General features: G+C 45.4%; 1 protein-coding gene across 1 annotated transcript in view; it reads right to left on the reverse strand.

Annotated features, from left to right (window-relative positions):
- Positions 1–27983, reverse strand: part of Nell1 (neural EGFL like 1) — a 990534-nt gene that overhangs the window by 897616 nt on the left and 64935 nt on the right. Inside the window, exon 3 of the mRNA XM_004642698.1 lies at positions 4294–4444. Coding sequence (XP_004642755.1) covers positions 4294–4444 — 151 coding nt within the window. The remainder of the gene's footprint in view (positions 1–4293; positions 4445–27983) is intronic.

Below are 27983 nucleotides of genomic sequence, written 5' to 3' on the forward strand. Positions count from 1 at the left end.
TATAAGAAGTAAAGCCATGCTGTTATGTTGAGCTGTAGGGGACTCAGGTCAACAATTTCTGACATTGCCAGTTAAGTGGAAGACCCAATACTATTATGGGCTACTGGACTCTTAGAATATTTTACTGAGTTTACACAACTATAACATTCAAATAACGGAACTTAACAAAAAAGGGTATACAGATGAATGTACATTTTGTATCTCTGTATTCAAAGTGGTTAGGATAGATATATAGTTACATTCTCTTAGTGAACAGAGTAATTTGTTCTAATCGTGTTTGTAAATAGGATATCATGTGTGCATCTTGTACAGCAATTAACCACTGGGAGGAATGTATGCAATGTGTTAATTATTGTAACTGTCCTACCAATTTGATTTGAAACTGTCTCATTGCTATTTATCAATAAAATTATGGGAAAAAATTAATAAACAAACCAAAAGAGAAAAAACAGGACAGTTACAATAATTAATACATTGCATATTATTGTCTTCATAGTGGTTATTCATAATACAAGATGCAAACATATCATGTCCAAACAATTAGTACAAATCTTTCTTCTCATTGAATTAAGAGAAAGTAGCTGTATATCTATCCTATTTTGCATATACAGATTCAAAATGGTCCTTCATTTGTATCCCCTTTTTTGTTTAGTTTTGTCAGAGAAGGTATTCCACTGTCATTTAAATAAAGTTACATTTCTTGTTTTCTAAGTCTTGCTCTATCTTGGTCTTAACCATCCAGCAGAAAAGGATAAAAATGAGGTATAAAAAGTAAAGCATTTTAATATGCTGAGTGTAAAAGGCTCAAGTCAACAACTTCTGACATTGCCAGTCCTACAGATAACCCACTACTATTATGGACTACTGGACTATATTGGATTATTTTGGTGAATTCACGTGTTTTTCCTGTCTTCTGCCACCAAGAACTGCTGCCCCTCTGCCATGTCCCACCCTGCCTTGGAGCCAGCAGACTATGAACCAAAACCTCTACCAACTATGAGCTAAAGAAACCCTTCCTCCTTTAACTTGGATGCTGGGTATTTTGCCTCAGCAATGAGAAGAGTAACTAAGATAACACCTCAACAGTAAAAGGAACTTGAAACGATGAAAGACTCTCACATGTTACAGACCAGAACATTTGAAAGGTTCCAGAAAATAGCTTAATTCTTAAATATATATGAAAATAAAATCCTCTCTGTGTTCTTGTGTTCCTTTTCTTCGTAAGTACACATTAATCTTCTTCAGAGTGGAAATCAGCACTTTTGGGCTACCCAGAGCTGGTACACTTCAAACCCCACCATGGTGCTTTGCTTTGATAAAACAAATACGCAGGACAGCACCGTGAAATCCAGAGAGAGATCTACTTTCTACCTTCTCACATTTATTGTTTATGAATCAATGCCTGAGGTGTCTTGTTACAATAAAAAATGTTCAGCTGACTCTCCACTTAGCAAACGTCGGATTCCATTAGAAATCTTCTCAGGATATTGTAAAGACTTTCCTAAAGAAACATTTTTTTTTAATTCCAAAAGAGAAACCCAGAAAATAAGGGTCTCAAGATATAAGGAGAACAAACGTCCACTGTGAAGGGACAGCAACTCAGCCTGCGCTATCTTTTTCATCCTTACAGCAACCCTCCAAAGTGCATTATTACCTACATTTGGCAGATGAGGAAACTGAAGTCCCAAAATATTAAATAGTTGTTGTCACAAAGCTAGAACTGGAACTCTAGTGTAGTGTCTGCTGCTCTAACTCTGAGGCCTGTGCTCCTTCTCCCAAACTTATTTATTTATTTATCTATTTATTTATTACAGGGTCTCACTATGGAGCTCAGACTCATAGTGATCCTCCTGTCTCAGCCTCCAGCACTAAGACTGCAGGTATGCACCACCATGTCTGGTTTCAGTGGCCAGCAAAGTGCCACTGGCAGGGCCGGTACAGCATGTGGTATCAGGTATTGAACCCAGGTCCTTACATTGGCCAGTCAGGTGCTTAGACTGCCAAGCTATCTCCGCAGCCCCTCTTTGTCCTAAAATTAGCCATTCCCCAAGCTTTTCCCCTCCTAAGGGAGCGCTTTGCTCTGCCTTATTGGGAAATACCTGAATTAGTGCTCCTACCAAGGAGCCCAACACCACAAGACCAATAAGGCAGGACAGAGACTCAGCCTGACGCCTGACCCCAACATCCAGCACACCCTTAAACGAGCTCCTACTTCTCACAGACATGTGCATCGCCTTGTGTTCTCTAGGCTGACCCCAAAATAGCCAACTCATAATGTTGACAAAATCCAGGCAAAAGGATCAGGGTGAGTCATGAGCTCTTGAGGCCAAAAGCAAATTTAACCACTGAAAAGACACAGAACTATTGATCCGTACACTCGATGAAAATGTGCAAAGAAAACATGACCAGCAGCAGCCCAGTCAGTCTGTCCTCTCCGCTGCCTGCTGAAAAGTGCCTTTCCTCACACTCTTCACCTCTGAGACGTGCACATTCACCACCCAGCTTGCTGCACCCTCCTCACTCCCTGGCCTGCTGGGACTCCACGTGTTCTTCAGGAGTCACTGTCCATGGGATCTTCTTATCCAGTGACCTAAGGAGCTTAATGCAGTTACATAACTTCGAAATCAGGCACGCACTGCCTTGTTTCTTTACTATTTTTTTTTTCTTTATCACCTACTCTTTGGTGCATTGGCTTTTCATGTGGTCAGGCCTGGCTTTCCACATTGTCAAACTCTACCCCGGATGCTTGAAAGATTTGGCTTCGTTGAGGTCCCCACAAACTGCCTAAGCACCTAGAACAGAGATGGCTCTTCGCAAATATTTTCAATAGCCCATGACACAGAAGTCGCTACTAAAATTTTAAACTACTAAGGTTAACTAATAATCATCATTTTAAGAGGGTGATCTGTCCCATACTTACGACTCATTTTCTCTGGGGACTTCATTCCCAATTCTTCAGCAGGGCATCAATGCTTGGCAATGACCTGATCTCCTCATGCCTTCGTGACACCAAGCCTCGCTGCCCATCCCGAATGCTCACCCTCTTTCCCAGGATCTTTTCATGTGCCAAACACTTACCAGCAATGGGATTTTAACCTTCATCATGCTCCTTTATGAAGCCTTTCTTGTCTACCCCTAAGCGGGACAGGTCTCTTATCTCTACTTGCCTTTACCTTAACCTGTATCTTCACACCCAGAACACAAACTGCCAATACTGTATCAACAATGCTTTAACAGTATTTATTTGTTCATATTCTGTAATAGCTCATGCATTCTGAGCTCTGAATTGTTCCCCTAAATATTCCCAGCGCCAAGCTCAGTCCCCATGTACACATACAATAAATCCTCGAAAGGCATTCAACAGAAGTGTTTAACCTGCTTGAGAAACCCAGTATCATCAGACAGAATGTGGTTATGTATAAATAAAGGCACCAAAGGAGTAGGTGCAAAGGTCTCTCAGGAGTTGTCCCCAAAGAGCAATCAAGACAGATGCTTTGCCCAAATGCACTCTCTTCTTTTATTTTTAAGCTTGATTTGTACTTATTAGTAGTACACAAGTTCACACTCTTTCTGAGGAGTGGGTAATGTGCACGTATCTTAATTCCTTTATTCAGGGCCAGCCCAGTAGCTCAGCAGATTAAAGCACCTGCAAGCAGGCACAGGGGCCAGGGGTTCAATCCCCGAGCCTGCTGTGCAGGCCCCACCCCCAGGGCACGCTGAGATGGTGATTGAGATGGGTGTGGTGGCATGCGCCTGCAATCCCAGCTTTTGGGAGGCTATAAACAGGCGGATCACTACAAGTCCGATCTAGTAGTGAGACCCTGAACACCCTGTAGACCCTTCCCTGAAATACACGAAAAAAAAATTACTCTATTCATCACCTTCCTGCCCCGCCCTCATACCTCCCTGTGTCTCTTCATCTCTCTCTCTCTCTCTCACTTGAGAAAGCTCTCCTTCCTTTCTATGACCTGTACTTTACTCTGCTCTTTATAATTTGAATTTCTCATATAAGAGAAACCATGTGATGGCTAAGCTTGTGTGCCCCTTGTGCATCCGTTTCCCTGCCAGCGGCTCAAGTTTGACCTTCTTTGTGGCAGAGCAGAACCCCATTATGTGTAAACACCGCTTCTGCTTTATCCAGCTGTCTGTCGGTGGCAATGTAAATCCAGTGATGTGGGCACAGAGCCTCATTTAGCCAACCTTTCCGTGGAGCTCCCACCTCTGATCCCTAAAACCCCTCATGGAGTCCATTAACTCTAAATAGATCTCCAAGAGCAGAAGGAGCCTTCCTACCTGTGCTCCAGTTCTCGAATGGACAGTATGACACCTGACGTCGATGGCTTCTGCCGTACGGTGGCCACAAAGGTGAAATCACTCTTATTCCGGAACAGTTGAATTAATTTCTCACTCACATGAGGAGCTGCGTGGATCTCTCTTTCAGTATCTAGGAGTTGAGAAGGAGCAGAAGGAGAAGAGAAGGGACGTGGAGGGAAGGGGAAGGGAGGGCAGGGGGAGAGGAGAGGGAGGGAAGAGAAAGAGAGTGGAAAGGAAAGGGAGAGGAGAGGAGGGGAGGGAATGGGGAGGGATGGGAACAGAAGAGGACAGAGGGAAGAGGAGGGAAGGGGAAGGGAGAGGAAGGGAAAAGAAGGGAGAGGGGAGTGGAGAGGAGGGGCGAGATAGAGAAAGAAAGAGGGAACAGGAGGAAGAAGAGAGTAGAGACCCACAGTTGAATTGCCACACTCAAGGATCCAGATCCCAGTTTCCACCTCCCCTTCCCCCTTCATTTTCAGACACCACTCACCACTGCACAGCACCACAGTCATTCAACACAGCCCCCAGAAATGCTGAGTCTGTCACCAAGACCGCTTGTCACTTTGACAAGTTTACAATGGGCCAGGCCGTGACTGTCTGACATGAATTTTGACAGGACACCGAGCAAAACAGCCAGATGCAAGCAGAGTAAGCTGCTGTAAGGTGAAGCGGGTCGGATAAATGGGGTCCTGCATTCAGAGAACCTGGGATCTAGTGGCATCCAAATGCCACCAAGCAGCACCAGTCACTCTCCTCCTGGGCTTGGTTTTGTTTTCCCCACAGTGCACCCAGGAATCTGTCCTTGCCTTGTCCCCAAAGGAGATTTACTGGCACTAACAATGCCAGACCACTCTGCCTTTGCTTCCAGAATAAATGCAAGACATGCTCGGGATCCGAAAGCATGCCTGGAATTCCTCTGTAAGCGTGCACTGGATTACTCTCCTCATGAAGTATTTATCAAGATGCAGACCAACTCAGCACACCTAGAGGCATGTGAGTCCAGCTGACTCTGGCCCTGGACAGGAATCTCTTTCTCCAGTATCAGCCTCAGAAGAGCCACCTGCTGCTTCCCTCGCAGCCTCGTCCCTGTGATCCCTCTCAGTGCTGCACACTGCATCTCCCGGCAGCTGAAAGAGGCACCAGGGAGCGAAGCTATTCAGACGCTGAAGAATGAATGTCAAAGGAGAACCTGGCGGTCCTCTCTCCCATCCCGACCATCTCCTTGGATGGTTGGACCCTGTTGGGTCATTTCGCCAGCCCTGCAGAGCGTTTAAAATGCAAAGCTTCGGCTCAGTAGAATAAGCGCTTCCCTGGCAAGCACAAGGGCCTGAGTTCAATCCCCGGTTCCACCAAAAAATAAATTAATTAAATAAATAAATAAATAATAAAATGCAAAGCTTCGAAGGCTGCATCACTCAAGCGGCAGCTCAGACTTAAGCAACAACCCTGAAAGATCTAGAAGTCCTGGAATTCTTGTCCTCGGGCCCCTGTCTTCTTATCTATACGTTCAGGGCCTGAACTAGGTCTCTCTTGAAGCCCTCCCAGGCTGTCTTATCATCCCATGAAGTACCACTTCCTGTCAGTAACATAAAAGGGAACACCAGTCTTTTTCCAGCTGTAAAGTCTAGGCTGAAAATGGAGAAAAAGAAGGAGCCTTCTACCACAGAAGCAGGCACCTGTGGGTTTTTTTGTTTTTTTTGTTTTGTTTTGTTTTGTTTTTTGTTTTTTGTTTTTGAGGTACTAGGAATTGAAACGAGGCCCTTTGCACTGACCCGCATCACTAGTCCTTTTTCAGTTTTTCGTTTTGAGACAAGGTCTCTCTAAGTTGTCCGTGCTGAGCTTGAACTTGCAATCCTCTTGCCGCAGTCTCCCACAGGCTGAGATTATAGGTCTGCGCCCATGTGCAACCCAGCTAGCATTTGCGTTTGTGCCTAAAGCAATGCCCTCCCTGCTGCTAAGCGGCACACTGTGCTGACCGGCAGCAAGGGCTCACCTAAGAGACGGCCGCTTAGAGAGCGCTTCCACGCCTTCTATAGAATCCCAGCTGAAGGCTTCCCAGAATAACGCTAAACATTCATGAAACATTAACAGATCATTGTGCAAACGAGAGAAGATTAGCAAATTTCTCCTAACATTGTTTTCACTGTCATTAATTACTGCTGGATAAAATTTAACAAGATCTACCTAGAATTTAGTACCGCAACAGGGGGAGCCGAAGGAACAGGGACTCTCCTTGCTGACTCTTGGGATTCATTCATCTGTTTACATCCTCGCTCATCAATAGGAACTTACAGATTGGTAGTGGGTACCTGGAGCGCTCATTATGGGTTCTGCTCCTTGGACCCAGAGATAGAAGGCACAACCCATCTGCAGCACCTGCTGGACAGAAGGGTACAATATCGCAGCCCGTGGGAGGGTCCTCACCTCAATATTCCCTAGGGGTTGGCCTTCCAGCCTCATGCTTACTGACCTCCATATTTAAATATGCAACCTCCAACTCTCCCTTAAGCAACTAAGTAATATGTCCAATCTTCTTTTCACTGTCTCCACGTGAATGTCTAATATGCAACAGTTCAAAGTGCATCTGCCCACCATAGAGCTCTTACTCTCTTCCACAACCTTCTTTTTTATATGTTAAAGAGAAAAAAAAGATAAGCAATGAAACTAAGTCTCAAAACAGGTTAAGAGAGGGTTATAATAGTCAATACATTGTGCAGTGTTGTCTTTGTAGTAGTAGTTATGCAGGGTACAAGATACAGGCATGGAACTGCCTCTCAGACAAAGGACTTCTATCTAGAACATATGAAGAATTTTTAAAAATCAGGCCCCTAAAATTAAACAACAAATCCAAAGTGGGTATCTGAAATGAATACACACACCGGTCGGATGAAGAAATACAAATAAATATATGAAAAAATGTTCAACGTCATTGGTCATTTGACAAATACAAGTTAAAATAACACAGATTTCATCTTACTCCAGAAATAGCAGCTATCATTAAGAAATCAACCCCTAACAAATGCTGCAGGGGCTGTGGGGGAAAAGGAGCCCTTCTCCACTGTTAGTGGGAGTGTGGACTAGTGCAACCACTGTGGAAATCAGTATGGAGAGTCCTCAGAAAAATAAGACCTGAGGTCCCATTCAACCTAGCTATTGCCCTCCTGGGTATTTTTCAAGAAAAAATGAAAACATAGCAATGTATGTGCACCCATGTTTGTAGCAACACAATTTGTCATTTACAAAGCAAAATAAACACTCATACGTGAAATAAATCAGGCCCACAGGTGTAAGCATCATATTGTCCCCTGATGTAAAAAACTGAAAGAGTAAATAAAATCTGGAAGGTACAATAGATATTGTGAAAGGGAAAGAAACTGCTCCACAGCAAGGAACAATTAGGACAAGGGAAAGGAGAAAAGAAAGAAGGAAGGGAAAATACACACACACACACACACACACACACACACACACACACACACTCGATAGCTAAGATAATTGTACTACGAATTTCTATTGGTTTATTGAAAGAAACAGTTCATGCCTAATTGTTTCGTCAATCTTACATGCCTATATCTGATAATCTGAACAACTACTTTGAAGATAATAGTATGCAATACAACAATCTTTGTTAATTTCCTATCATCTTGTTTTGAAATGATGTATTAATTTTCGTTTTTTATTCTCTTTACAATAAAATTTTAGGGCTGGGGCGATAGCTCAGCGGCCTAAATGACTACTGGCAAGCGCAAGGATCTGGGTTCAATGCCCAGTACTGCACACCATGCCAGCTCCAGAACCCCAGGCGCACAGTGCCGGCCACTGAAACCAGTCGTGGTGGTGCACACCCGCAGTCCCCACCCGGGAAGGCTGAGACGGGGGATCGCTATAACACTGAACTGTGTAGGGAGGCCCTGTACCAAATAAATAAATAAACTTTTAAAAATGTTAAAAAGCAAATTAAAAAATAAATACAGGCATTGTATCTTGACTAAGCAATATTAGCACAAAACATTCCTTTCAAGGAACTAAGAGAGGTTCACTGTATAACTATCTTAACTATCTTGTGCATATTTTTTCCTTTCTTCCTTCCCACAACCTACTATTTCCCCCTACAGTGCCCAGGCCTTGTAAATGGCAACACCAAGTTCCTCAAGCCAATAAAACTAGAATATCCACTTGGTCCTTCCCAACTCCTCATGCCATATTCCAGCCCAAGGGTGAATGCGAGGGCTCCCATCCCGCGGCCTGGCTGCTTCCCAGCTGCACTCCGACAGCTCTTACCCAAGGCCAGAGGTTGCTCCCCAGATGCTTCCAGCAGTTCCCTAACTCACCTCACTGCTTCCAATCACCACTGTCTTTTCTCCATTTTCCATGCAGTAGCCAAACCGCTCTTTTAAAATGTATGACTGAATTAAGAGAAAACAACTGTACATCTATGCTATTTTGTATATTCAGATATATATAATGTAGATAGATAGATAGATAGATAGATAGATAGATAGATAGATTGTGTATATGATCACTACAAAATGGTCCTTCATTTATACTCCCTTCTTTATTTAGTTTTGTCAGAGATGGGTATTCCACTCCATTTAAATATTGAAGGTGTGCGAATTCAGCAAAATAATCCAATATGGTCCAGTAGTCCATAATAGTAGTGGGTTATCTGTAGGACTGGCAGTTGAACAGGTTCCTTACTAACTTTGCCAGAAAGGGGTCAGCCAGATAGTTCAGCTGACTAACGTGGCTGCTTAGGCAGATGCAAAGACTGGAGTTCGATCCCTGGCACTCTGCAATTGAGACTGGGCAAGGTGGCACATGCCTATAATCCCAGCGCTTGGGAGGCTGAAAACAGGAGGATCACTACAAGTCCAATGTGTGTAGTGAGACCCTGTAGACCCTGCGCTAAATACATTTTTAAAAAATTGCAAGAAAAGATTCCATGGAGCCAATAGACTCTAGAGATTCCCATTAGTGATACTGAAAGTCATCCTCCACAGTGACCTCTTTTGTCTCCTGTGCACTAGTCCTGAAGGTTTTCAAAGGTGAATGTGGGTTAATCTATTTTTCCTTTATATCTTGTATTAAATTACAGTATTACAAAAATAAGTAAATAAATAAATGTATGACCAAATCGCTTTCGTTCCTGCATGAAATTCTCCAATGGCTTCTTGATGCTCAGAGAATATGAACCTCTCATTTACACTACCTACAAAGTGTCACACACACACACACACACACACACACACATATATACACACACACGCACATGCATGCACACACACAGACTTATGCCTACGTCTCCCCCTCCAGCTCACATGCTTCTCCTTGGACGCTAGCGGCGCCACCAAGCCCACTCCCATCCCACATCTCCAGACTCTTCCCCCCTTCTGATTGGTCTTCTCTCCCTTGTCACCTGCATGGCTCCTGCTCCTCTGGCCCTCCCTGCAACATCAACCTCTCAGCCACTCTTGCCACAGCAGGACCTCTAGAGGTAATTCCCTAACACACCACTCCGGTTATTCCCTCCACATAACTTATCATAGCCTATGAACTGCGATCAGTTTGCGGTTCTCTTACGTCTCCTGACACTTGATTCTTGCCTCTTGCTTCATCGCATTTCTTTCCTTTCCCCACTGACATGAAGCTCCAAGGCAGCAGGTCCACTTACGTATCCACTGCTTTATCAACTGTTCTTAGTGTCTGGCCTGAAACAGGCAGCCCATGAAGACTGATTGGTCAATTAACATATTCCCATTCTGTTTCTCATTTACACTATTATTTTGGATAAGTACATATATGGCAGTTAGGAAACAGTATGGTACCTTTTGGAAGACCAAGAACAAGTGGCGGGGTGCCAGTGGCTATCTAAATAAACGGCATTTAATGCCGATTTCCCCTTTAGCACAAACACTGGTCTCCCAGAGTCCTCCCACACACCTGCTCAAGCGGTCCTCCTCGAGGGCTGCAAACGCCTCACACTGGCTCAACTCTTTTCTCTTCACAAATGACTGGCACACTGAAGTAAAGAGACCTTGTTCACGCCCACCAGAGTAAAATGTAAGAAACATCTGTTTTCATACATGGAGACTTTATGTGTATTCTCATTGCAGAAAAGCCCTTTCAAGTAAATTATTACCATAATTCAGCCAGAAAAGAAAGCCAGAAAAATCACTTCTCACTGTGTAAGAACGCTGGGCCAGTTTCTAGGGGAGTTAGACAGATAACCAGCAGCTAAACCCTGGATAAGACACATTCCCTCTCGGAATCCCACACATCTGAAAAGTCAGAGGATGAAATTCCATCAGCTCCGAGTTCTGTCCCAGCCTCAATTTCATGCCTGTTAACCACACTTTCCTGCTTGTGGCTGCGCAGCAGAAGAGGGTGCTGAGGGCATTTTCCATGCATAAAACATCCACATTCTACAATTTTTCTCTTTTGCTGAATTTTCAAATTAACATAAGGTCTAAAGTTTTCTATTACTGAAAATAGTGACAGGCCACCTACTTTGCAGAAGCCTGCAGTCCCCAGGACTTAAAAGAGTGGCCGGTGGAAAGCAATTAGTGAGACCTTACAGTGAATACCACACTCCCACACTTATCCACCCTAATGCACGCCGCCATATGACGTGAGAATGTTTAATTCCACTAAAGAGAACAAGAAAAACAGGTGAGATGGGGAAAGCTCCTAAGAAGAGTTTTATTTTTTTCCAAAAATCTGACCACGTATTCAGAAAGGCCTCACTACACACACTGCTTCCACACACAGACAGGTAACACTTTCATCCTTTCGTTAAATTACGGCCACTCTGATGATGTCTGTTTCCCTGGATATAAACATCACAAGGCACAGTTGTAACATTCTGACCTTGGGCAGGAAAATCCCAGAAGAGGGTCACAATGCAGTCTTACAAGTCAGACAAACTCTTGCTGCCCTGCCTTGGCAATGGCGCCTTGGCACCGAGTGAATGCCGCAAATCCATCAAAATGGTCCAAATGTTCCATCTGTTCTCCTGTTTTGCTGATTATGTAGCCATGAAATACATTTGTAAATTCTATGCAACCAATGGCAAACGTATCATTAGTTTGAAATTGTATATGCAAAGTTGTATTTTTACATTTTTAAAAAGAGCTCCTAAGAAGCGTTAAATATAGATAGTAAGTTAGAAACCTGTGAAATGTGTTAAACATAAACCAAACATGGAGAAGGTAAAGCCGTTGGACACAGAAAAAGGGGGCTGGGTGAGAAGTGTGCCTGACAAGCAGACTGTGGTGGGAGGCCCAAATCGCCATGTGTAAGTCACGCCAGCTTCAGAACAATTGCATCACCCCTGAATCTGATGCTCGTCCCTGACCTTCACCCCACTCCCAGGGTACTCCACATATACTGTTCCCAAGAAAAGCCATCAGAACTACTCACTGCCCATCAAATTGCCTGATGAGCCATTGCTGTGGCCGGAGTCACCTGCTGCCCACACGTTGGCGCCAAGCACCTCCTTTTTACTGAACCCCCTTTTTGAACTTGAGCGACAATCCTTGTCACCCCAACTTTATCAGGAAAGCTGCTAATTGAGAAAGACTGAATATGTATCACTCAACCACCATGTGGGCATCTTCCCTCCCTCCTTGTACCCTGCCTCAACAGGTGCTAACCTGACTCTCATTCCCTCCTTCCTCCTGGATGCTGAAAACTGATCATTTAGTAAGTCACATGATTCAAGTATCTGAACTTGGTCTACTTCTGAGGTTTTCTGTTATGAGACCTCTAACACACTTGAAGGCCACCGCTGTAGCAAGGTGGTTTCCCATGTAGCAATTATTTAAGGCAAACAGTCCCCTTTCTTTTGGAAGGGGAGAGAAAGAACAGCCTAAATACTCAGAGGTTTGGCGGGATCGAGTTACAATATGCTAACTCAGCAGCCAAGGTTAATGGCTCTTTCTTTCTGAGGATGAAAACAGTGCTACCTCGTCGTTTTAAAAGAAAGACTAAAAATGCTAATGTGCTAATTAAACATCAGAAAAAAAAAGGAAAGAAAAAGAATGTTGGGTGAGGGAAGGGAACTGAAGAGCAGAGAGGAAACTGCTAAATTGTATTCATACACACACTCTCTGCTGAACAGAGAAACAACCTTATTTCCCTCATTCTTGGCTGTCAGGACACGGCGGTGTCGAGCGGCGTCACCAGTGAACACATCTGCGTGGCTTCTGCGCGAGGCGCAGTGGTGGGCACTGGGGAGATGAAAGTTACAAAGACAGTCTGTGCCCCGGGGGACAAATACATGCACATGGTGGTTTCTCAGCGACAACAGGTATCCAGCAGGGCAGAGCATGAAGGACAAAGGACTACGGAGGTGGAGAATGAGCTCAAACAGGGGGCATCGCTGCACCTGGCTCGAGAAAAAGATGAATAAGCAATTGCCAGGCAGGAGTGAGCGGAAGGAGAGGGATTTTTCACCACAGGACTGCTGTGAGGACGTGGACACCCTCGTGTTCCACATTGTCTTGGCATTTTTCTTTCTTTGCGAGCACATCTTTCACTAAAAGTCCAGCAGGGACAGCATCTAGTCAGCCCACCAGTGGAAGGACATCTCAGGTCCCTGACCAGCCACGGGGCACCAGATTAGCACAAAACAGAGCAAATGGCCAAGTCCCTGCTGGTGCAGATCGGTGACTCAAGACAGCAAAGGCGGCAGCAGCCAGAAATGTGAAAAGAACAAACACCCCAGGGCGGCCTGGCTCAGCATGGACTGGCGGAAAATCCAGGCAATATTTTAGGATTTACATGGAGAAGCTCAAATGACATGGCTAGGGTCTGGGAGAGAAAGCATATTGTCCTAGGAGAGGTTCCACCCAGGCTCCCGGTAAGCCTGCTCCCTAAAGGCAAAGCAACACTCACTCATTTGTACAGGCAGCCGGCATTTCACTTCCCAGTGTGGAGGAAACTCATCAGTTCAGAACTGCCAAGCATCCGCACAGCAATGCCTGCCGCAGTCCTACAACCCATCCCTGCGGCTGTCGGATACCACTGACCCACGGAGTCTTCAGAGAAGGAGCAGTCACAAGCAGAATGCCGCTGGGACACCAGAAGGCTCCCGGCTAATGTTAAGGATTCTCATCTCCACTAACACGGCACAGTTGCATTCCATGAAACCTCCGGTAGCTTCAGGAATAAAAGGCAAACGTGTGTGGTTTATTACAGTGCCCAGGGCAAGGCCAATATCCCACACGTGTCCTTTGCCTCGTGGACGTCGCAGGAATGGGCCTTATTCTTATTTCTATTTTACAGATGAGAAAACTTAGCCTTATGGAATTTAAATAATGTGCTAAAGGACACTAAGCTAGGACGCTGTAGTAGTGAAGCTACAGTACAGCAGGCTGGCTCCACGGGTCCTATTCTTGCCTGTGCTACAGCCATGATTCACCAACACACGTGACCTCCCTGCTTGACGTGGCTGGACAAGGGACAACTCACTGTCACATAGCCAACACCTGGCATTTGTGTATTCACTCAGAAAGCATTTATTGACTAAATGCACGAATAGTATTTCCATGCCTCATATATATTTTGCAGAGAGAGAAACAGATACAATGAGTTCCATGGCATGCCCAGGATCACATGCCAAGCAAGGGGGGAAACGCACCCTTGCCCCTTGCAGGCATTCGCTGGGTGCCCTGCTTACGTCCACCCTCCTCTCCTTTCCTTTCCCTTTGCCCTTGCACCTGCAGTCCAGCGCCCAAGCCTCGTGTCCTTCCTGCCCAAGACCCCCTTTCCCCCACTGCTGCACCCCTAGCCTCAGGGACCTCCCCTTTCTCACTGTCTTTTTTTTTCCCCTTTGACACAAGCATCACTGTCACACCCTCATTTCAGCCTTCCCTATATTGTCTTCACATGCTTATCACAACGTGCGCCATCATTCATAGGCTGTGATACACTTCATTAGTGGCTAAACTGCTCTCTAGACTACAAGTTCTACACACAAAAAATAAATCTACCAATACATATACCACACCCAGTACAGTGCCTGGCACACAGCAGAACCTCAACGTGTTGCACTCATAAAATATACCTTAAGTCCAAACTCTGGAACCCGGCATAAGAGAAGAGGCACGTGAAGATGCCCAAATGTGACCCCAGTGTGCTGGGATAAAGTATATTAGAACCTGAGCTGGCTACAAAATAAAAAGGCCCACTGAGCAGCCCAGCTCCTCCTAAGGGAACTCAACCTAGAGAACCCTAGGTATTCATCAATTGCTTAATAATTGCTGTGTGACTCTAATTAAAGCAGATTCCACTGCTCCCATAATTCACTAATTAGACAGAAACTGAAAGGCAGCTGAGCTCTTCTTGTAGCCCGTTGACAATACCAGGGAGAAAAACCAACACTACCCCTTTGTCATGAAGAAATTAACAAACCACAGTCCCTCCACACCGCCACTGCCACCTACCGCTGACCAAGTCTCCCCTCCTGTCCTCATCTCCCATCCCTTGCCCTCCACCCTGTCTCAAGAAATCCTACAGTAATGAAAGAGGTGAACCACCTGAATCTCAAGACCAAGGGACAAACAGGAAGAGACTGATAAAAGATTTCTGTAACATCATTAAGACTGCATTGTATGGTAAAAACACTATCTACCCATAGAGAATGTTTAAGTAAATTAAGGCCTATAAGCCAGTGGAAAATTATGTATGATAACATGATGACACTTGAGGTATTAAGAGATCATGAGAAATACCTAAGATATTCTAGCAAACAGCTACACCATTATATCACCAAATCCCATCAAGTATGCATAAAATGTATTGAGTGGTATAAAATAGAGATTGGGACGGCCTTCAATCAAAGTATGAGCAATAGGGAACTAACGTGGTCTAAATATTTCCATTCTGCACATGGCCAAAACTGCAAACATTCTCTTAAACTTATTGTAAGGAAAAAGTAACACATTTTCTTCTAAAGCAGATCACATTATAGAAACAGGTCATAACTAAGAAGGGAATTCAATAAAGGAGAAAATAAGCACCAATCACCCAGACTTCAGTGGCATGATCATGTCTACTTAGATCAGTGAGAGCACAGGCTGTCCCCACCCAACCTCAGCCAGGCCTTGCTTCCCAGGAGCACAGCTCCTGACAGGAAGGCACCAGTCAGCTCGCTGACTGGCCCGAGGGGGCATTTCAACAAAAGCAACTTTCAGCTCCCTTTGGCGAAAGCCCTTCCCATGCCCACCTCTGTGACACTTCAGGAACTAAGGTGTATTTTGGAAATGCATAACTGATCATCCAGCTCCTTCTAGGGTCATTTTAATCCACTCCTGTCAAGAGTCCACGCACCAGCAGGTGCACCCACCACATGGCACATGAAATTCCACACACAAAGTTGCCAGGTGCAAGTGAGACTATGGTTTCACCAAGGTATGCTCTCCAGGTCCCTATAAAAGGTGCAGAGGTAATCTGTACCCCCACCTTTTGCAAACTGCCCGCTCATCCATCAGTGACTGCTTACTTACTCTTTGCATTATAAACCTTTACTAAGCAATTCTCTGACCCATACTCCATGGACACAAAATGGACTGACAGGCATCCTCTATTGACAAAAGGGTGTTTTATTAAAAGAATAAACTACAAACGTGGTGAATTGGCACCATGTGGCTACTCCATTCACAGGTATAAGAACAGTGGGCATACTGGGGTGGCACCACAGTCCAGGATAATCTGGAGCAGGGCCAGTGAGGCCCTTATCAGGGACTGAATGTTTTGGCTGATGGACAGGGCAAGGGAGAAGTTAAGAGATCAGATTCTTTTTTATGGCTAGCTCAGCCTGCCCTGGGGGTGGGGCTGGTGTGGCATGTGGTGCCAGGGATTGAACCACAGTCCCTGTGCTTACCTAAGCTTACCTAAGCTAGTGCTTTAGACCGCTGAGCTATCTTGCCGGCCCAAGAGCTCAGATTCTAAAGTCTGACAGCTTCGTTGGGATTTTAGCCTTATCTCATCTCAGATGTGACCTTGGATATGTAAATCCTTCTATCCCTCAGCTTCCATTTCAAAAGTAGAAATAAAATTGCACCCACTCCATGGGGATAGTAACGGTTATGCATGCTAATTCTTAAAACAGCGTCTACCGTATAAAAAGTATGTGACAACTATAGGCATGCCTGGGGTCCTGTAGGATGGGCACAACACCAAGCTACTGCAGCAAGCAGCAAGCCCAGAGAGAGTGGAGGCTGCAGCTGGTGCTGAAGTCGTGGTCAAACTTTGGGTTGGCTTGAGCTGTGGGTCTGAGTGAGGGCTGCTGGGTAATGGGTATGGCCAGCCGTGGTGAGAGGCGTGGTTATAGCCCCTTCCACCTCTCTTCTCTCCATGAAATAAACCAAGACAGGGGAGCCTGTGGGACTTCCAGCCATATCAATCTAGGTCTACTTAGCCAACTTCTAAACATCCCTTAATTTTTGCTTTCTGCTGGGTATGTTAAGAACAAGTTCAAGGAGTAATTGAAAACTTCAAACAGTAATCTGACAATTTTTAAATGAAAAAGCGATGTTTAAGTAAAGGCTATTCTGCCGTTCGTCACACGACACACTCCACTTCAGACACACTAATCGCAGCACTCGTGCACTTCTGCAAGTCCTAGTTCATGAGCGTCTTTACGAGGTGTGAGCAAAAGCACGGCGAATGCTGTCACTCAGGCCCATCCAACAGAAAGGCAGCCTTGCGAAAACATTACAGTGTGTCTTTCTCCACCCTCTTTACAGGATCTGGCACCATGCAACTTCCAGCTCTTCCCCAGAGGCAAAATGACCATGAAGGATAAATGTTTTAACACACTCAGGACACTGAGGCAGCCATAGAAATGTAACTAAAGACACTCACAAAAGAACACTCCAGAACTGCTTCAGAAAGTGGCAAGAGTAACCAGCAAGTACGTTGGAAGAAATGGGAAGCATCTGGAGGTGAGTCATGGCAATGTTTCATTGTGGTTTTTTCTTTTTTTTTTTTTTGTCCTAACACATCATATGTATCAATCACACTTCCTGTTTTAATTTAGTCTTCAGAGCAACCTGACGATGCCAGCCTTGCTATCTCTATGTTAAAGGGAGGTGCAAAGAGCTGAGAAGCTCTCTACAGAGCAGCATCTCTGCAGTGCCAACTCAGCTCTGCCCAAGGCCAACCACAGGCACCACTGCTTTTCAGCACCCTTCGTCACCTCAGACACGCCAGGACTGCAACACCAGTTCTGCGACAGAGACAGTGAGACCCAGGGCAACACAGTCTCCTTTCTTTATTCTTGAGTCACCTCAGCTCTGCAGTGATGATAAGGAACACTGCTCACTTTTCAGCGTTCCCAAGAGGCGACATGAAAGAATAACGCACAGTGTGCAGCTCACAGTGAGCGTGCTCCCAAGGATGCTGCTGCGAAGCTCTGCAAGGAATCTGCACGCTCCAGATCTGCTAAGCCTTCCAAGGCTTTCCTGACATGATTACTTCTCATATTCTCAATAACCCTTTGGGTAAGTACAAATACCCTCACATTGAAGACAAGGAATCTCTGGCACTCAGAAGACCAGTGACTTCCGCAAAAGCCCGTCTCTAGCATGAAGCCCAGGCACGTCCACAGACTCAGAGTACTGCTTTCTGTGTATTTCTGACTGGTTTTCCTCATCCCACACAAGAAGAAGTCATTCAACTTTTCAACTACTGCACCAATCCTAGGTCTCCCCTAAGAGGAGCTGTCCTCCAAGAGTCTAAACTAGTCCAAGTATTGAGGGCGTGACCTTTAGCCCATTTTAAAAGTTTGGAATGTTGGGTGACCTAATTATGATCATCTCCCTTTTGTGCATTCTAATTCTCAGGCCTGAAAGAGTCATTCAAAATGCTGTATTGGCCTTGACCTCGTTCCATCTACTCAGATTCAAGAGCAAACAGTAGGGCATCATAGTCAACTGCCAAGCTCTCTAATTTATGATTCTTCATTATAAATCATTTTTACATGTCGCTTCAAATGCTGTTTTTCAAGAATAAAAATCTGCCTGCATTGAATGCATGGTGATTTTAATATGCAAACCGCCTACAGAGAGGATGTCTCATTTTAATTATTGTTTCAGTTTAATGGGTTTTCATTAAATTAGAGGATGGAGCAATTACTAGGGTGAACAGCTAATGTTTCAAAGGTAAGCCACTATGACTCCATGGACAAAAAGACAGCTGTGCCACAGGGAGGCAGAACGCTAAACTCCACCGGATAGACTCCCATGCAGCCCAACAGGAAAGAGTCTGGCTACTTCTTTTTCCAGTTCCAAAATACAGCTTGGCATCTCGCTCCCAGTGACAGGCAAACAAGGCTAAGCATGTGTTTGACGTGGGCTATGTTAATCACTTAACTTTTCTCTCTAGAAGCTAGGCAACCCTGACATTGGACCAGAAAGCACTTTTGAAAGTTCACAGCCTGCGAAGCGAGATGTCGAATCACAAGGAAATACTCCTGATGAAATGGTCTCCTCTCACACACGAGTCATTTAGCTGGTGTAGTGGATTAATGCCTGACTTTCCACCCCAGGGAAATTGGCGCAGCTTCAGTAGTGAATGCAATGACCAAAATCATATTAATTAGCAAACCGTCGGAGAAGCAGTGAGAAAAGGCTTTGGTGGCCTCCGTGATATTTCACTCCAGAAACTGAGCAACCTGGTGATCTGGGACCAATAAAACAACACTGCCTCAGACAGGGATGAAGGATGGATGAGGGGCAGAGCCTGCGTGAGGGCAAGGAGCCAAGCTGGCTCTCTGGGATGGGGGGGGGGGGTGAAGGCAAAGGACTCAGTTCGAGGAGATAGGACTCCGCCTCGCAGAGCACGTGCCACGGGGACGGAGCGACGTGCCAGCTTCAAAGGCAGTTATCCTCTCTCCACATCAGTTAAAGGAAAAAGAGAGGGAAGCCCGAAGGGGCCTTCTAGAAATAACCAACCTCCTAGATGGGACTAGGGAAGGCCTGGCCACTGCGTATGCCAAGTACGTTGTGCAGAGCCTTTCCCTTGCTACAGGAAGGAGAGGACGGAAACGCCTTTTCCACAACAGAAAGAAACCCCAAGGCAGCATGAGTCCCAGGCAGCCCAGCCAGAACTAAGTAATGAAGAGATGCCTTCATTATTCACCACTACTCCCCTCCCAGGCTGGCATTTCTTTATTGTAATAATAATTATTGTGTTGTACATATTTGTGGGGACTCGTGTGTCAACCCCATATATGTATACAAGGTGTACTGATTCAATCAGAGTAATTAACAATCCCACCTCTTTGCCACTGCCTTAAATTTGGAGCCTTCAAGCTTCCCTCTTCTAGTTATTCATAAAACATGCAGCAGGTATAGTCCTGACACAGGTAATAATTTGGAACTCCCTCATGTCATTCTTTGTTGTCGGTTCTTTCATTTCCTCTGCCCTAAAAAGCACATCGTCAGCTTTTGGGTCACATGTATTAATCTAATTATACGCCTTGTTAGCTAATTAGTTCTGGAGTCTCGGCTGCAGAGATCTCCTTTCACTATTTGTCTATCTGTGCTGGCCACAGGGTGTCTGTGCCTTCAGGTACCTGGAGGAAAACATAGAATTACTGATGATTTCGCCCCATGTGAGGAGGATGCTGAAGCTTTATGGACAAAGAATGGGTCACCCAAAACTCCTCCCGCTTTCATACAAAAGCTTCAGCAAAGTCTGGCATCCCTCCAGAAAGAGAGATGTGAGCACAGCTTTCCACAGACTCACTGTTCTTTAAGACTGACCTCCTCCTTGGGCATTTTATCCCACTGTACTAAGCTTAATGTCAGGCTTAAAATGAATCATTGAAAATGACTCTTGCTCCTGGAGCTCCGAGCCCACTGCTATCTTGCTGTGGCATCTGCCTTGACCAATTCCCCACCCTTTGCCCTTCCAAATACAAGCAGCAGCTACGGGCTAAAATGACAATTTCTATTCACTGAAGTTGCTTTGGAAAAGAAAGAAAAATTTCAAGTAGGCAGAAAATTGGTCTTGGGCCATTGTTACAAATGATTTGGTTTTAGGGTTTCCTAGGGCAATGATGCTGCATTGGTTTTCGGTTCCCTGGTATATGAAACAGTGTCTTTGTATTTCCTTTCAAATGATGTCTGGGAGGTTCTCAAGGAGGCTTTCATACCTGTATTCAATCAGACTGAGACAATAGACATCCTTCCTGCTCTGCAAACTTCCCACCCTGAAAGAGGCTGTCAGCTCATCTTTAGTTACCCCCAGCTGGGACACACTCAAGTGTTGGACAGAGGAGATACTGAGGCTCCACATAGACATCCTCTCAGCTCTTCTACCACCCGGCATTCCAGCCACGTTCTCCAAGCAGATCCCAGGGCAGCACATGTCTTGGTGAGGTCCAACCCAACTTCTCCAGTTCCCCCAGGCTCTGCCATCTCAGGGAGGGTGACTTCCCTCTCAACCCGTAAAGTCAGCCACTTTCTCTCATTCAAACACATATTCGTGGCACAAGTCCTCTGTGAAGACTCTGCAGCATGGTGAATAAGACAGACTTGACCTACAGGGCAGCCAGCCAGTGTTCTCATTCTGGCATAACTTATCTTCCACATCTCACCAAAGTCAATGACCAGAGGTCACCTGACTTCTAAGTGCCACCCAGCCACTTCCCAAGCAGTTATTTTTTCCTCCACTGCGGGGTACTCTGCCTTTGTGACACCGCATTCTTCTGGCTTTCTGCCTGCCTCTTGGACCATCTGGAGGCTCCTTCCCTGTGCCCCCCGCTGCATTCTCCCCAGCTGTCAGAATGCCTCAGAGAAGGTCCATCTATGAGCAAGTCCTGAACTTCACCATGTTGCTCCACCACAGCCACCAACTGTCAGCCTCCTTCCGCAGTGTCTTTCTTTCTCTTGTTTTGTTTCTTTTATGCTCGCTTTTCTCCTCTCTTCTACCTTTTTTTTTCCCTTTCTTTCTCAATTTCATGTAGCAATCAGAGAACCAGGAAACCCTTTCTCAAATTTCAGTCACATATTGATTACCTCAGTTCCTTTAAACCTTCAAATGACTGCTGCAATAAGTTACTGCCAACAGTATCTTATGAAAACCCAATTTATTATCTTAAGAGTTCTAATGGTTAGAAGTCTAAGGTAAGTTTCAAGGGCCAAAAGGAAGGCACAGGCAGTGTTATACTCCCTCCGAAAGCTTTGGACAGAGAACATTTCCTTCCTTTCCAGCTTTCCTTAGGTCATATTTCCTTCTTGCACCTTCAACGCTAGCACCTGGCATCACTCCTATCTCTATTTCAACCTAATAAGAACTCTTGAGATTACACTTGGCCTATCTGGGTAATCCAGAATAATAGCCTTACCTATATTAGTTAGGTTTCCTGTCACTGAGATCCAGCTCCCAACACCCACAACTAAAAGAAGATTTAACCTGGCTCACAGTTACAGAGGGTTCAGTCCATAGTTAGCTAGCTCAAGGGCAGAATTATCACAGTAGAATGGTATAGCAGAACAAAGCCACTTAGTTATGGTGGCCAGGAAGCATAGCAGGGAAAAGGTATTGGGAGGGAAAGGGTCAGGAATCATGTATAGGTTGCCATGACCCACCCAGAAATACCAAAAAGCATGTTCTGCTCATCTGCTAGGTACCTCATAATCCAAATGGCCATATCACAATTAACAGTTACATTCCACCCCTTGTGAACTTGACTCTCAAACACATCTCCTTAAGCCATATTTAATTTCCACATAATCCATAATAATAAATCATTAATTCCATTCAACAAATGAAAATAAATTGATCTTTTCCTCAACGCCTTAGCAATCCCACCATTTTTCCAAATTCCGAGTCAACATCTCTTCTTCTGAGACTCAGAAAAATGAGTCTCAGCTGTGATTTAAATTAGAAAACAATAAAAGTCACAGAATCCCCAGGTGCAAGAGCACAAGTAAACATTCCCATTTAAAAAGGGAGGAATAAGGGTAGAAAAGAATAAGACCAAAGAAAGACCAAAACCCAGCAGGAAAGTCAGTAGCTACACATCTGGCCTCCAGCACACATGGTGTTGAGATGTGAGGCCCGGCCTCAGCCTGTGGCCTTTGTTGCCTGCAACCCACAAGGCCCTTCTCTTGAGACAATCACTCACAGCTCGCAGCTTTCCTTGACTGAGGTTCCATGCTTCTGACGCCTCTGAATTCCTGAAGTCTCCACTGTGCCTTTGGCTTCATTCCTACAGCTTCTCACTCTGGTCTCAGGAGGCTCCTTGTCTGACTTCCCAGGCCTTCCTTCCTTTTAAAATCTGGGTGGAAGCCGGCCTGAACCCACAACTTTTGCACTGCACATTCTGGTAAAAACAATGTCTGCTGTCAGCTTGAGTAGTTTCCAGGCCTCTTTGGACCATGCCTTTAGTGGCCTCAGAGTGCCTGGATGGCCAACCACAGTAAAATGCTTCCTGTAGAATCAGTTTCCTAGGAGGCCCTTCTGTACCAGGGATTTCAGGGACTCTCTTTGCAAATGAAGAGAGTATATACTTTTGTACCCTTGAACCGGGGATGGGTGACATTGTCCTGATTTCTGAGATGCTCACAAAGCAACTTTCTTCCCTTCCCTGTACAAAATATTTGGTTCCTTTCTAATGACACTAATCTCTTCAGCAACCACATTAACTTTTGTCTAGACTTTATACTTGGTTCTTTTTGAGCCAAAATTTATGTTTTTCCAAACCGTTCTATGCTAGTTTTTACTCCCAAGTCACCCTATACACCTGCCTAAACATTGGCAGTAGTATCCATACTACAGCCTGTATGTTGGGGGTTTTCAACTTTTTCTACTGCATTGATATGTGTGCTACTTTTAAGTTCAGCCTCATACAAAGTCTGATGATATGAACAAGTGAAAACAAGTTCTTTGCCAGAATGTAACACACATGGGTGCTAGTGTTTTTCTGATAGAGTCATTGTTCCCATCTGAAATTTCCTGAGCCTGGCCTTTACTACCCAAATTCTTATCAGCACTCTGGTTTGCTGACCACCCCAGAGAATTCCCCACCACATTCTTACAGTATTCTAGGGCTTCTCCAGCCTACATCTAGAAGCATTTCCAAAATCCTCCTGCAAGCCAGTTTAAAAGGCTTCTAAACTGCATATTCAGGTATAATCACCGCAGTGACCCCCACTTATCTGCTATCAATATCTTTATAATTGTCCCACTTCCTATTGCTGGGACACAACACCCGACATCCACAATTCAAAGGTGGAGAGAATTACTTTGGCTCACAGTGTCAGGAAAAATCAGTCTATGATCAGCAGGGTCCAAGAAAAATGATCACAGCACAGCAAAGCTGTTCCATGCATGGAAGCAGGGAATCAAAGCAAAGGAGTAGCACCAGAGAGGAAAGGGTCCGAGGACCACATACATTACCCAAGGTCATACGTCTATGACCCACCAGACGCGCACAGAACTTTGGTTGACTAAAAATATCACGGATGCTTCTTACTCCAATTAAGCTGACATATCACAGTTAACAGTCATACTCTCTAGTTCTCTTCCGTACTTTCTGTAGGACGGAATTTGTAACACACATCCCTTATATATAATCCTCATAAATATTAAACAAGGTAATTAATGTAAAGGTTTCAGAACAGTACCTAGTATATAAAAGTGTTCACTCATAATAACATAAGTGATACCAATAATAATATTCTCTTCACATAGCTGACTCTTTATAAGGACATTATTTCAAATCTTACATTTGCAGGGAAGCCTGTCTCAATAATCCTGCCTAAACTCAACCTCCTTCTCCTTGACTCATATGCAAGTCATCAGTCTGTCTGTCTGTCTGTCTGTCTGTCTGTCTCTCTCTCTCTCTCTCTCTCTCTCTCTCTCTCATATGTCATACGCTGTGATTCACCATCACACCCTCCCCAGTGCCACTATAATTCTTTTGGACCTCCAGAAATATGAGTTGAATAAATAAATCTTTACCCATCACCCAATCTAACTACTTTGTTACAACAACACAAAATAGACCACAGCACCCTCTTGTGCTTACCTGGTCCATAGGAGTCCTTGGGCCACATTCTGATCAGACATGTCCCTCCCCTTACTCAGAACCCTTCACGTCCCCTGATGGCTTGTAATACATAATTCTACCCGCCTCCTGAAACCAGGAGTTGCAAGTTAATGCTCATATAGTTTTAGTTTTGCAAGGTACAAAAGTTCTGGAGACCTGTATACACCATGAATGTACTTAATACTAAGGAGCTGTGCGCTTACAAATGGTTAACGTGGTAAACATTATGTTATGTGTTTTTTACCTTAGTGAAAAATAAAACCGATTATTTGAATAAATAAAAGTCAATTCCCCAAATGTCATCACCAAAACTTCAAAGGACCCATGTCTCCTGTCTTCCCTCCCACTCTCCACAGACTCCAGCCATCTTTAGGTGCCACTAACCAGCACACAAGCTCCTTCCTGCCCTAGGGCATCTGGGCAGGCCACTCCTCTACCTAGAGTGCCCTTCTGCACAGCCCAATCTGGTGACCTCTCTTTCACCTCTCACTCACACTTCAGCAGAGACATCCTTTCTTGAGTTCCCCAACTCCCAGGTAAACAGATCTCCTGGCTCCCCGCCCTAGGGCTTTCCCTTATTTCAGCCTGTCGTTAAGTCAGTGTGTGACAGCTCACCACTGTCGTCTAGCACCTAGTACCAGAGAGCACAAAGAGCAGATACTAAAAAGTATTGCAGAGATGGACAACTGGACTGATGATGGACTCAAAGTTTCCTGCAGTAACCCCTTCAGAACCCGGATGAATTGAAAGACTTTTTGAAACTCTCTATAGGTTCTGCCTGAACCCAGCATGCAAGTTCAAAGCCTGCTGCCTACAACGGCATGACCATTTGTCCTTTACTCTGCTTCTAAATTTCAATGTAGACAGCAGCTTCCAAGCCTTGATTCCCTTGATCTTAGTCAGTACGATCAGTAAGTAAATGATTGTCATCTGCAGACTCTTCAGCAGCAGGGACTCTCCTTTTCCTCTCAGGCTTTTGTGGAACTAGACTTGACATTCACCTTTTCCTCCCTTCAGATCTGCTGCAGAATCACTTGGGTGAATTTAAAACTATGCTTCGCCTCCAGGCACAAAGGAAAATGGAGTTTGGGTGAGGTACAAGCACCCAGGTTTATAAGCTTCCCAAGTCAATGTGACACGCAGCACAGCCAGGCATGTGGCGGTGCTAGGTGCCCCGGCTCCGACTGAAGGTGGCAGGCTAACCAGCCTCAGGCTCGATGTGGCCTGAACAGCTGACTGACCTCCCACCGGCACCCTCCACTCTCCCAACCAACATGCCATACTTCAACAAGTCCAAGTGGCCACAGACTGGAGGACAGAAAAAGCACAGTTGATCATAAGAGACACTCCTGCTTTTTTAAATTTTTATTTTATTGAGACAGGATCTAGTCATTCAGGTTGGGCAAGAGCCTGTGATCCTCCTGCCTCAGCCTTTACTCTGGCATGAGCCACCACCCCAACTCAGACTATATTATTTTACCAAAACGAGTAAGAGTCTGAGTCTAAGCCTCAGTGAAATCCAGCGTAAAAATTAGATTTCATGCAAGATTCAGATCTCCAGTAAAAAGGAATTATGTGACCTGGCAACCCAGGGTCCATTTTCCCCCAGGCAGCACTGCAGGCTAGGGACCTTGTGCCTGGGAACATGGTTCTTCCTGGGACACCCTGGCTGTGCTAACACTGCATACCACCTACACACCCAGACCCCACACAAACACACTCCGCTCCACTTCCAGGTCCCCCTCAGCTGTCACCAGGGCCTCTGAGCAGCCCTCCAGCTGTGGCCCACTCAGGTGCTCCAGGCTCAGTGTGCTGGTCCTCATCAGATGCCAGGACCCTGGTGACAGCTGCCACTGAGCTTGAAAATGTCCCTCGAGGCGGTCAAGCAGAGCACGTGCAGCAGACCACAGTTCCTTCTCTTTACCTCAGTTTAATGTACCAGCAGCCTACGTGCCAAGATAAGAAGAGGTCAGGAAGCACCGCTCTCTGTTAAAATAAAATTTGGGGTCAGCACACCTGGGATCCACTGTGAGTCCTGACCCCCTTCTGAGTGACAGTTGAAACCCTGACCCTCATTGCTAGGCGGGTCTTTAATCTCTCCCAACCTTTACATCACAGGACCACCATGACACAGGCTTGTGATCACAGCTTTGAAAATGTCCCTCTCACACTCTTCGCCAGCCAGGTGCCAGGATGGAGCAGGACTATGCAGGTCGGGCACACCCGAGGTCGCTCACCGGGCTTATTCTCCCCAGCTTGCCAAGTAGCTCACACAGCTGTGTGAACAGGTGCAGGCAGAGACGCCAGCACGGGATGCCGGGATGGTGAGCACAGGCCCTGCCTCAACACAGGCCCCACCGAGTCTAAATAATTGGGACTCCAGATGGGGCAGCTCTGAGCAGAAGGACGGGGTGGCTGCTAAGTGTCCCTGAATAGACCTGCTAATCAGTGATGACCATCTCAGCCCCCATCCGCAGAGGAGGACAACAGAACAACTGCTGGCTTCTTCTTTTCCAAGGAGCTTGGCAGAGCTCTACAACAAGTGCTCCGCCTACTTGTCCAGATTCATGATGGGACCAACAGGATGAGCTCTGTGAGGTCCTCTGCTGCTGTCCCACACATTCTGGAGATGTAAGTTCACCTTTGGTGGCCTCTCCCTGCTCTATGCCCCCAATTCCACCCAGAGGACCCGCGTGATCCAGGCCCCCACCTTCTACAAAAACAGACAAAACTTCACAAACAAGAAAGAATACATACTTTGATCAACCACAGAATAATGTGAACGTGATCAACACAAAGATGGCCGTCAGCGTTTCTATTTATGTGTAATGACGGCTGTAGCCTTATCCTTAATTACACTCTCATTCCCTGCATGCCTGGAGTCTGTCATGGCGAGGCCGGGTGTGACTACACCCAGAAGCTTCTAGCCAGCATAAATACGTGCCACACACCCAGTCGTTCTGTGCAACTTTTCAACTGAATTACAAGGGAGATTTTAAAAATTCTTCAAAAATGTCACAATAATAACTATTTTATCTTTTTTATGCCGTAATTATGATTTGGAGCCTTGCTTTTCTTATTTCACCCAGGCACACCACAACTCATGAATAAAATATGACAAGTTTGATAGCAGCCATTGGAGGGGGCTCATCCGTCACAGTGGACGTGCTCCGGGTACAAAGAGCTTTTGTGTTTCCACAGTCTTTGTTTCCAGGATAGGTTTTTATCTAAAAGAGACTGGGGAGTGCTCTCCCCACCACCCCACCCCCATTGCCCTCCCACCAACCCCTAATTCCTGCCCTCAGCACAACACCTGAGACCATGTTTACTTTGTCTTTGAAGAAGGACATTTCCAATTAAGGAACAAACGACAACCCCGAGGAGCTCTGCTCCACAGGAGGCTGGCCTGGAACAGCACAACAAACTGCTGGCTCAAGCAGACACAATCTGAAGCACAAACCAGCCCACAAAGCAGACACCTTGACACCTGAAAAAGTCACTCGCAGGCTTGCACCACCCGGCAAGACATCTGAAGCAGCCACCACATGCTCTTTCAGGAAGTTTCTTTCCTCAGTAAAGACAGCCAGGTTCCTTCTCAGTTTAGACT

Source organism: Octodon degus, unplaced genomic scaffold (assembly GCF_000260255.1).
Source record: "Octodon degus isolate 3935 unplaced genomic scaffold, OctDeg1.0 scaffold00159, whole genome shotgun sequence".
Lineage (NCBI taxonomy): Eukaryota > Metazoa > Chordata > Mammalia > Rodentia > Octodontidae > Octodon > Octodon degus.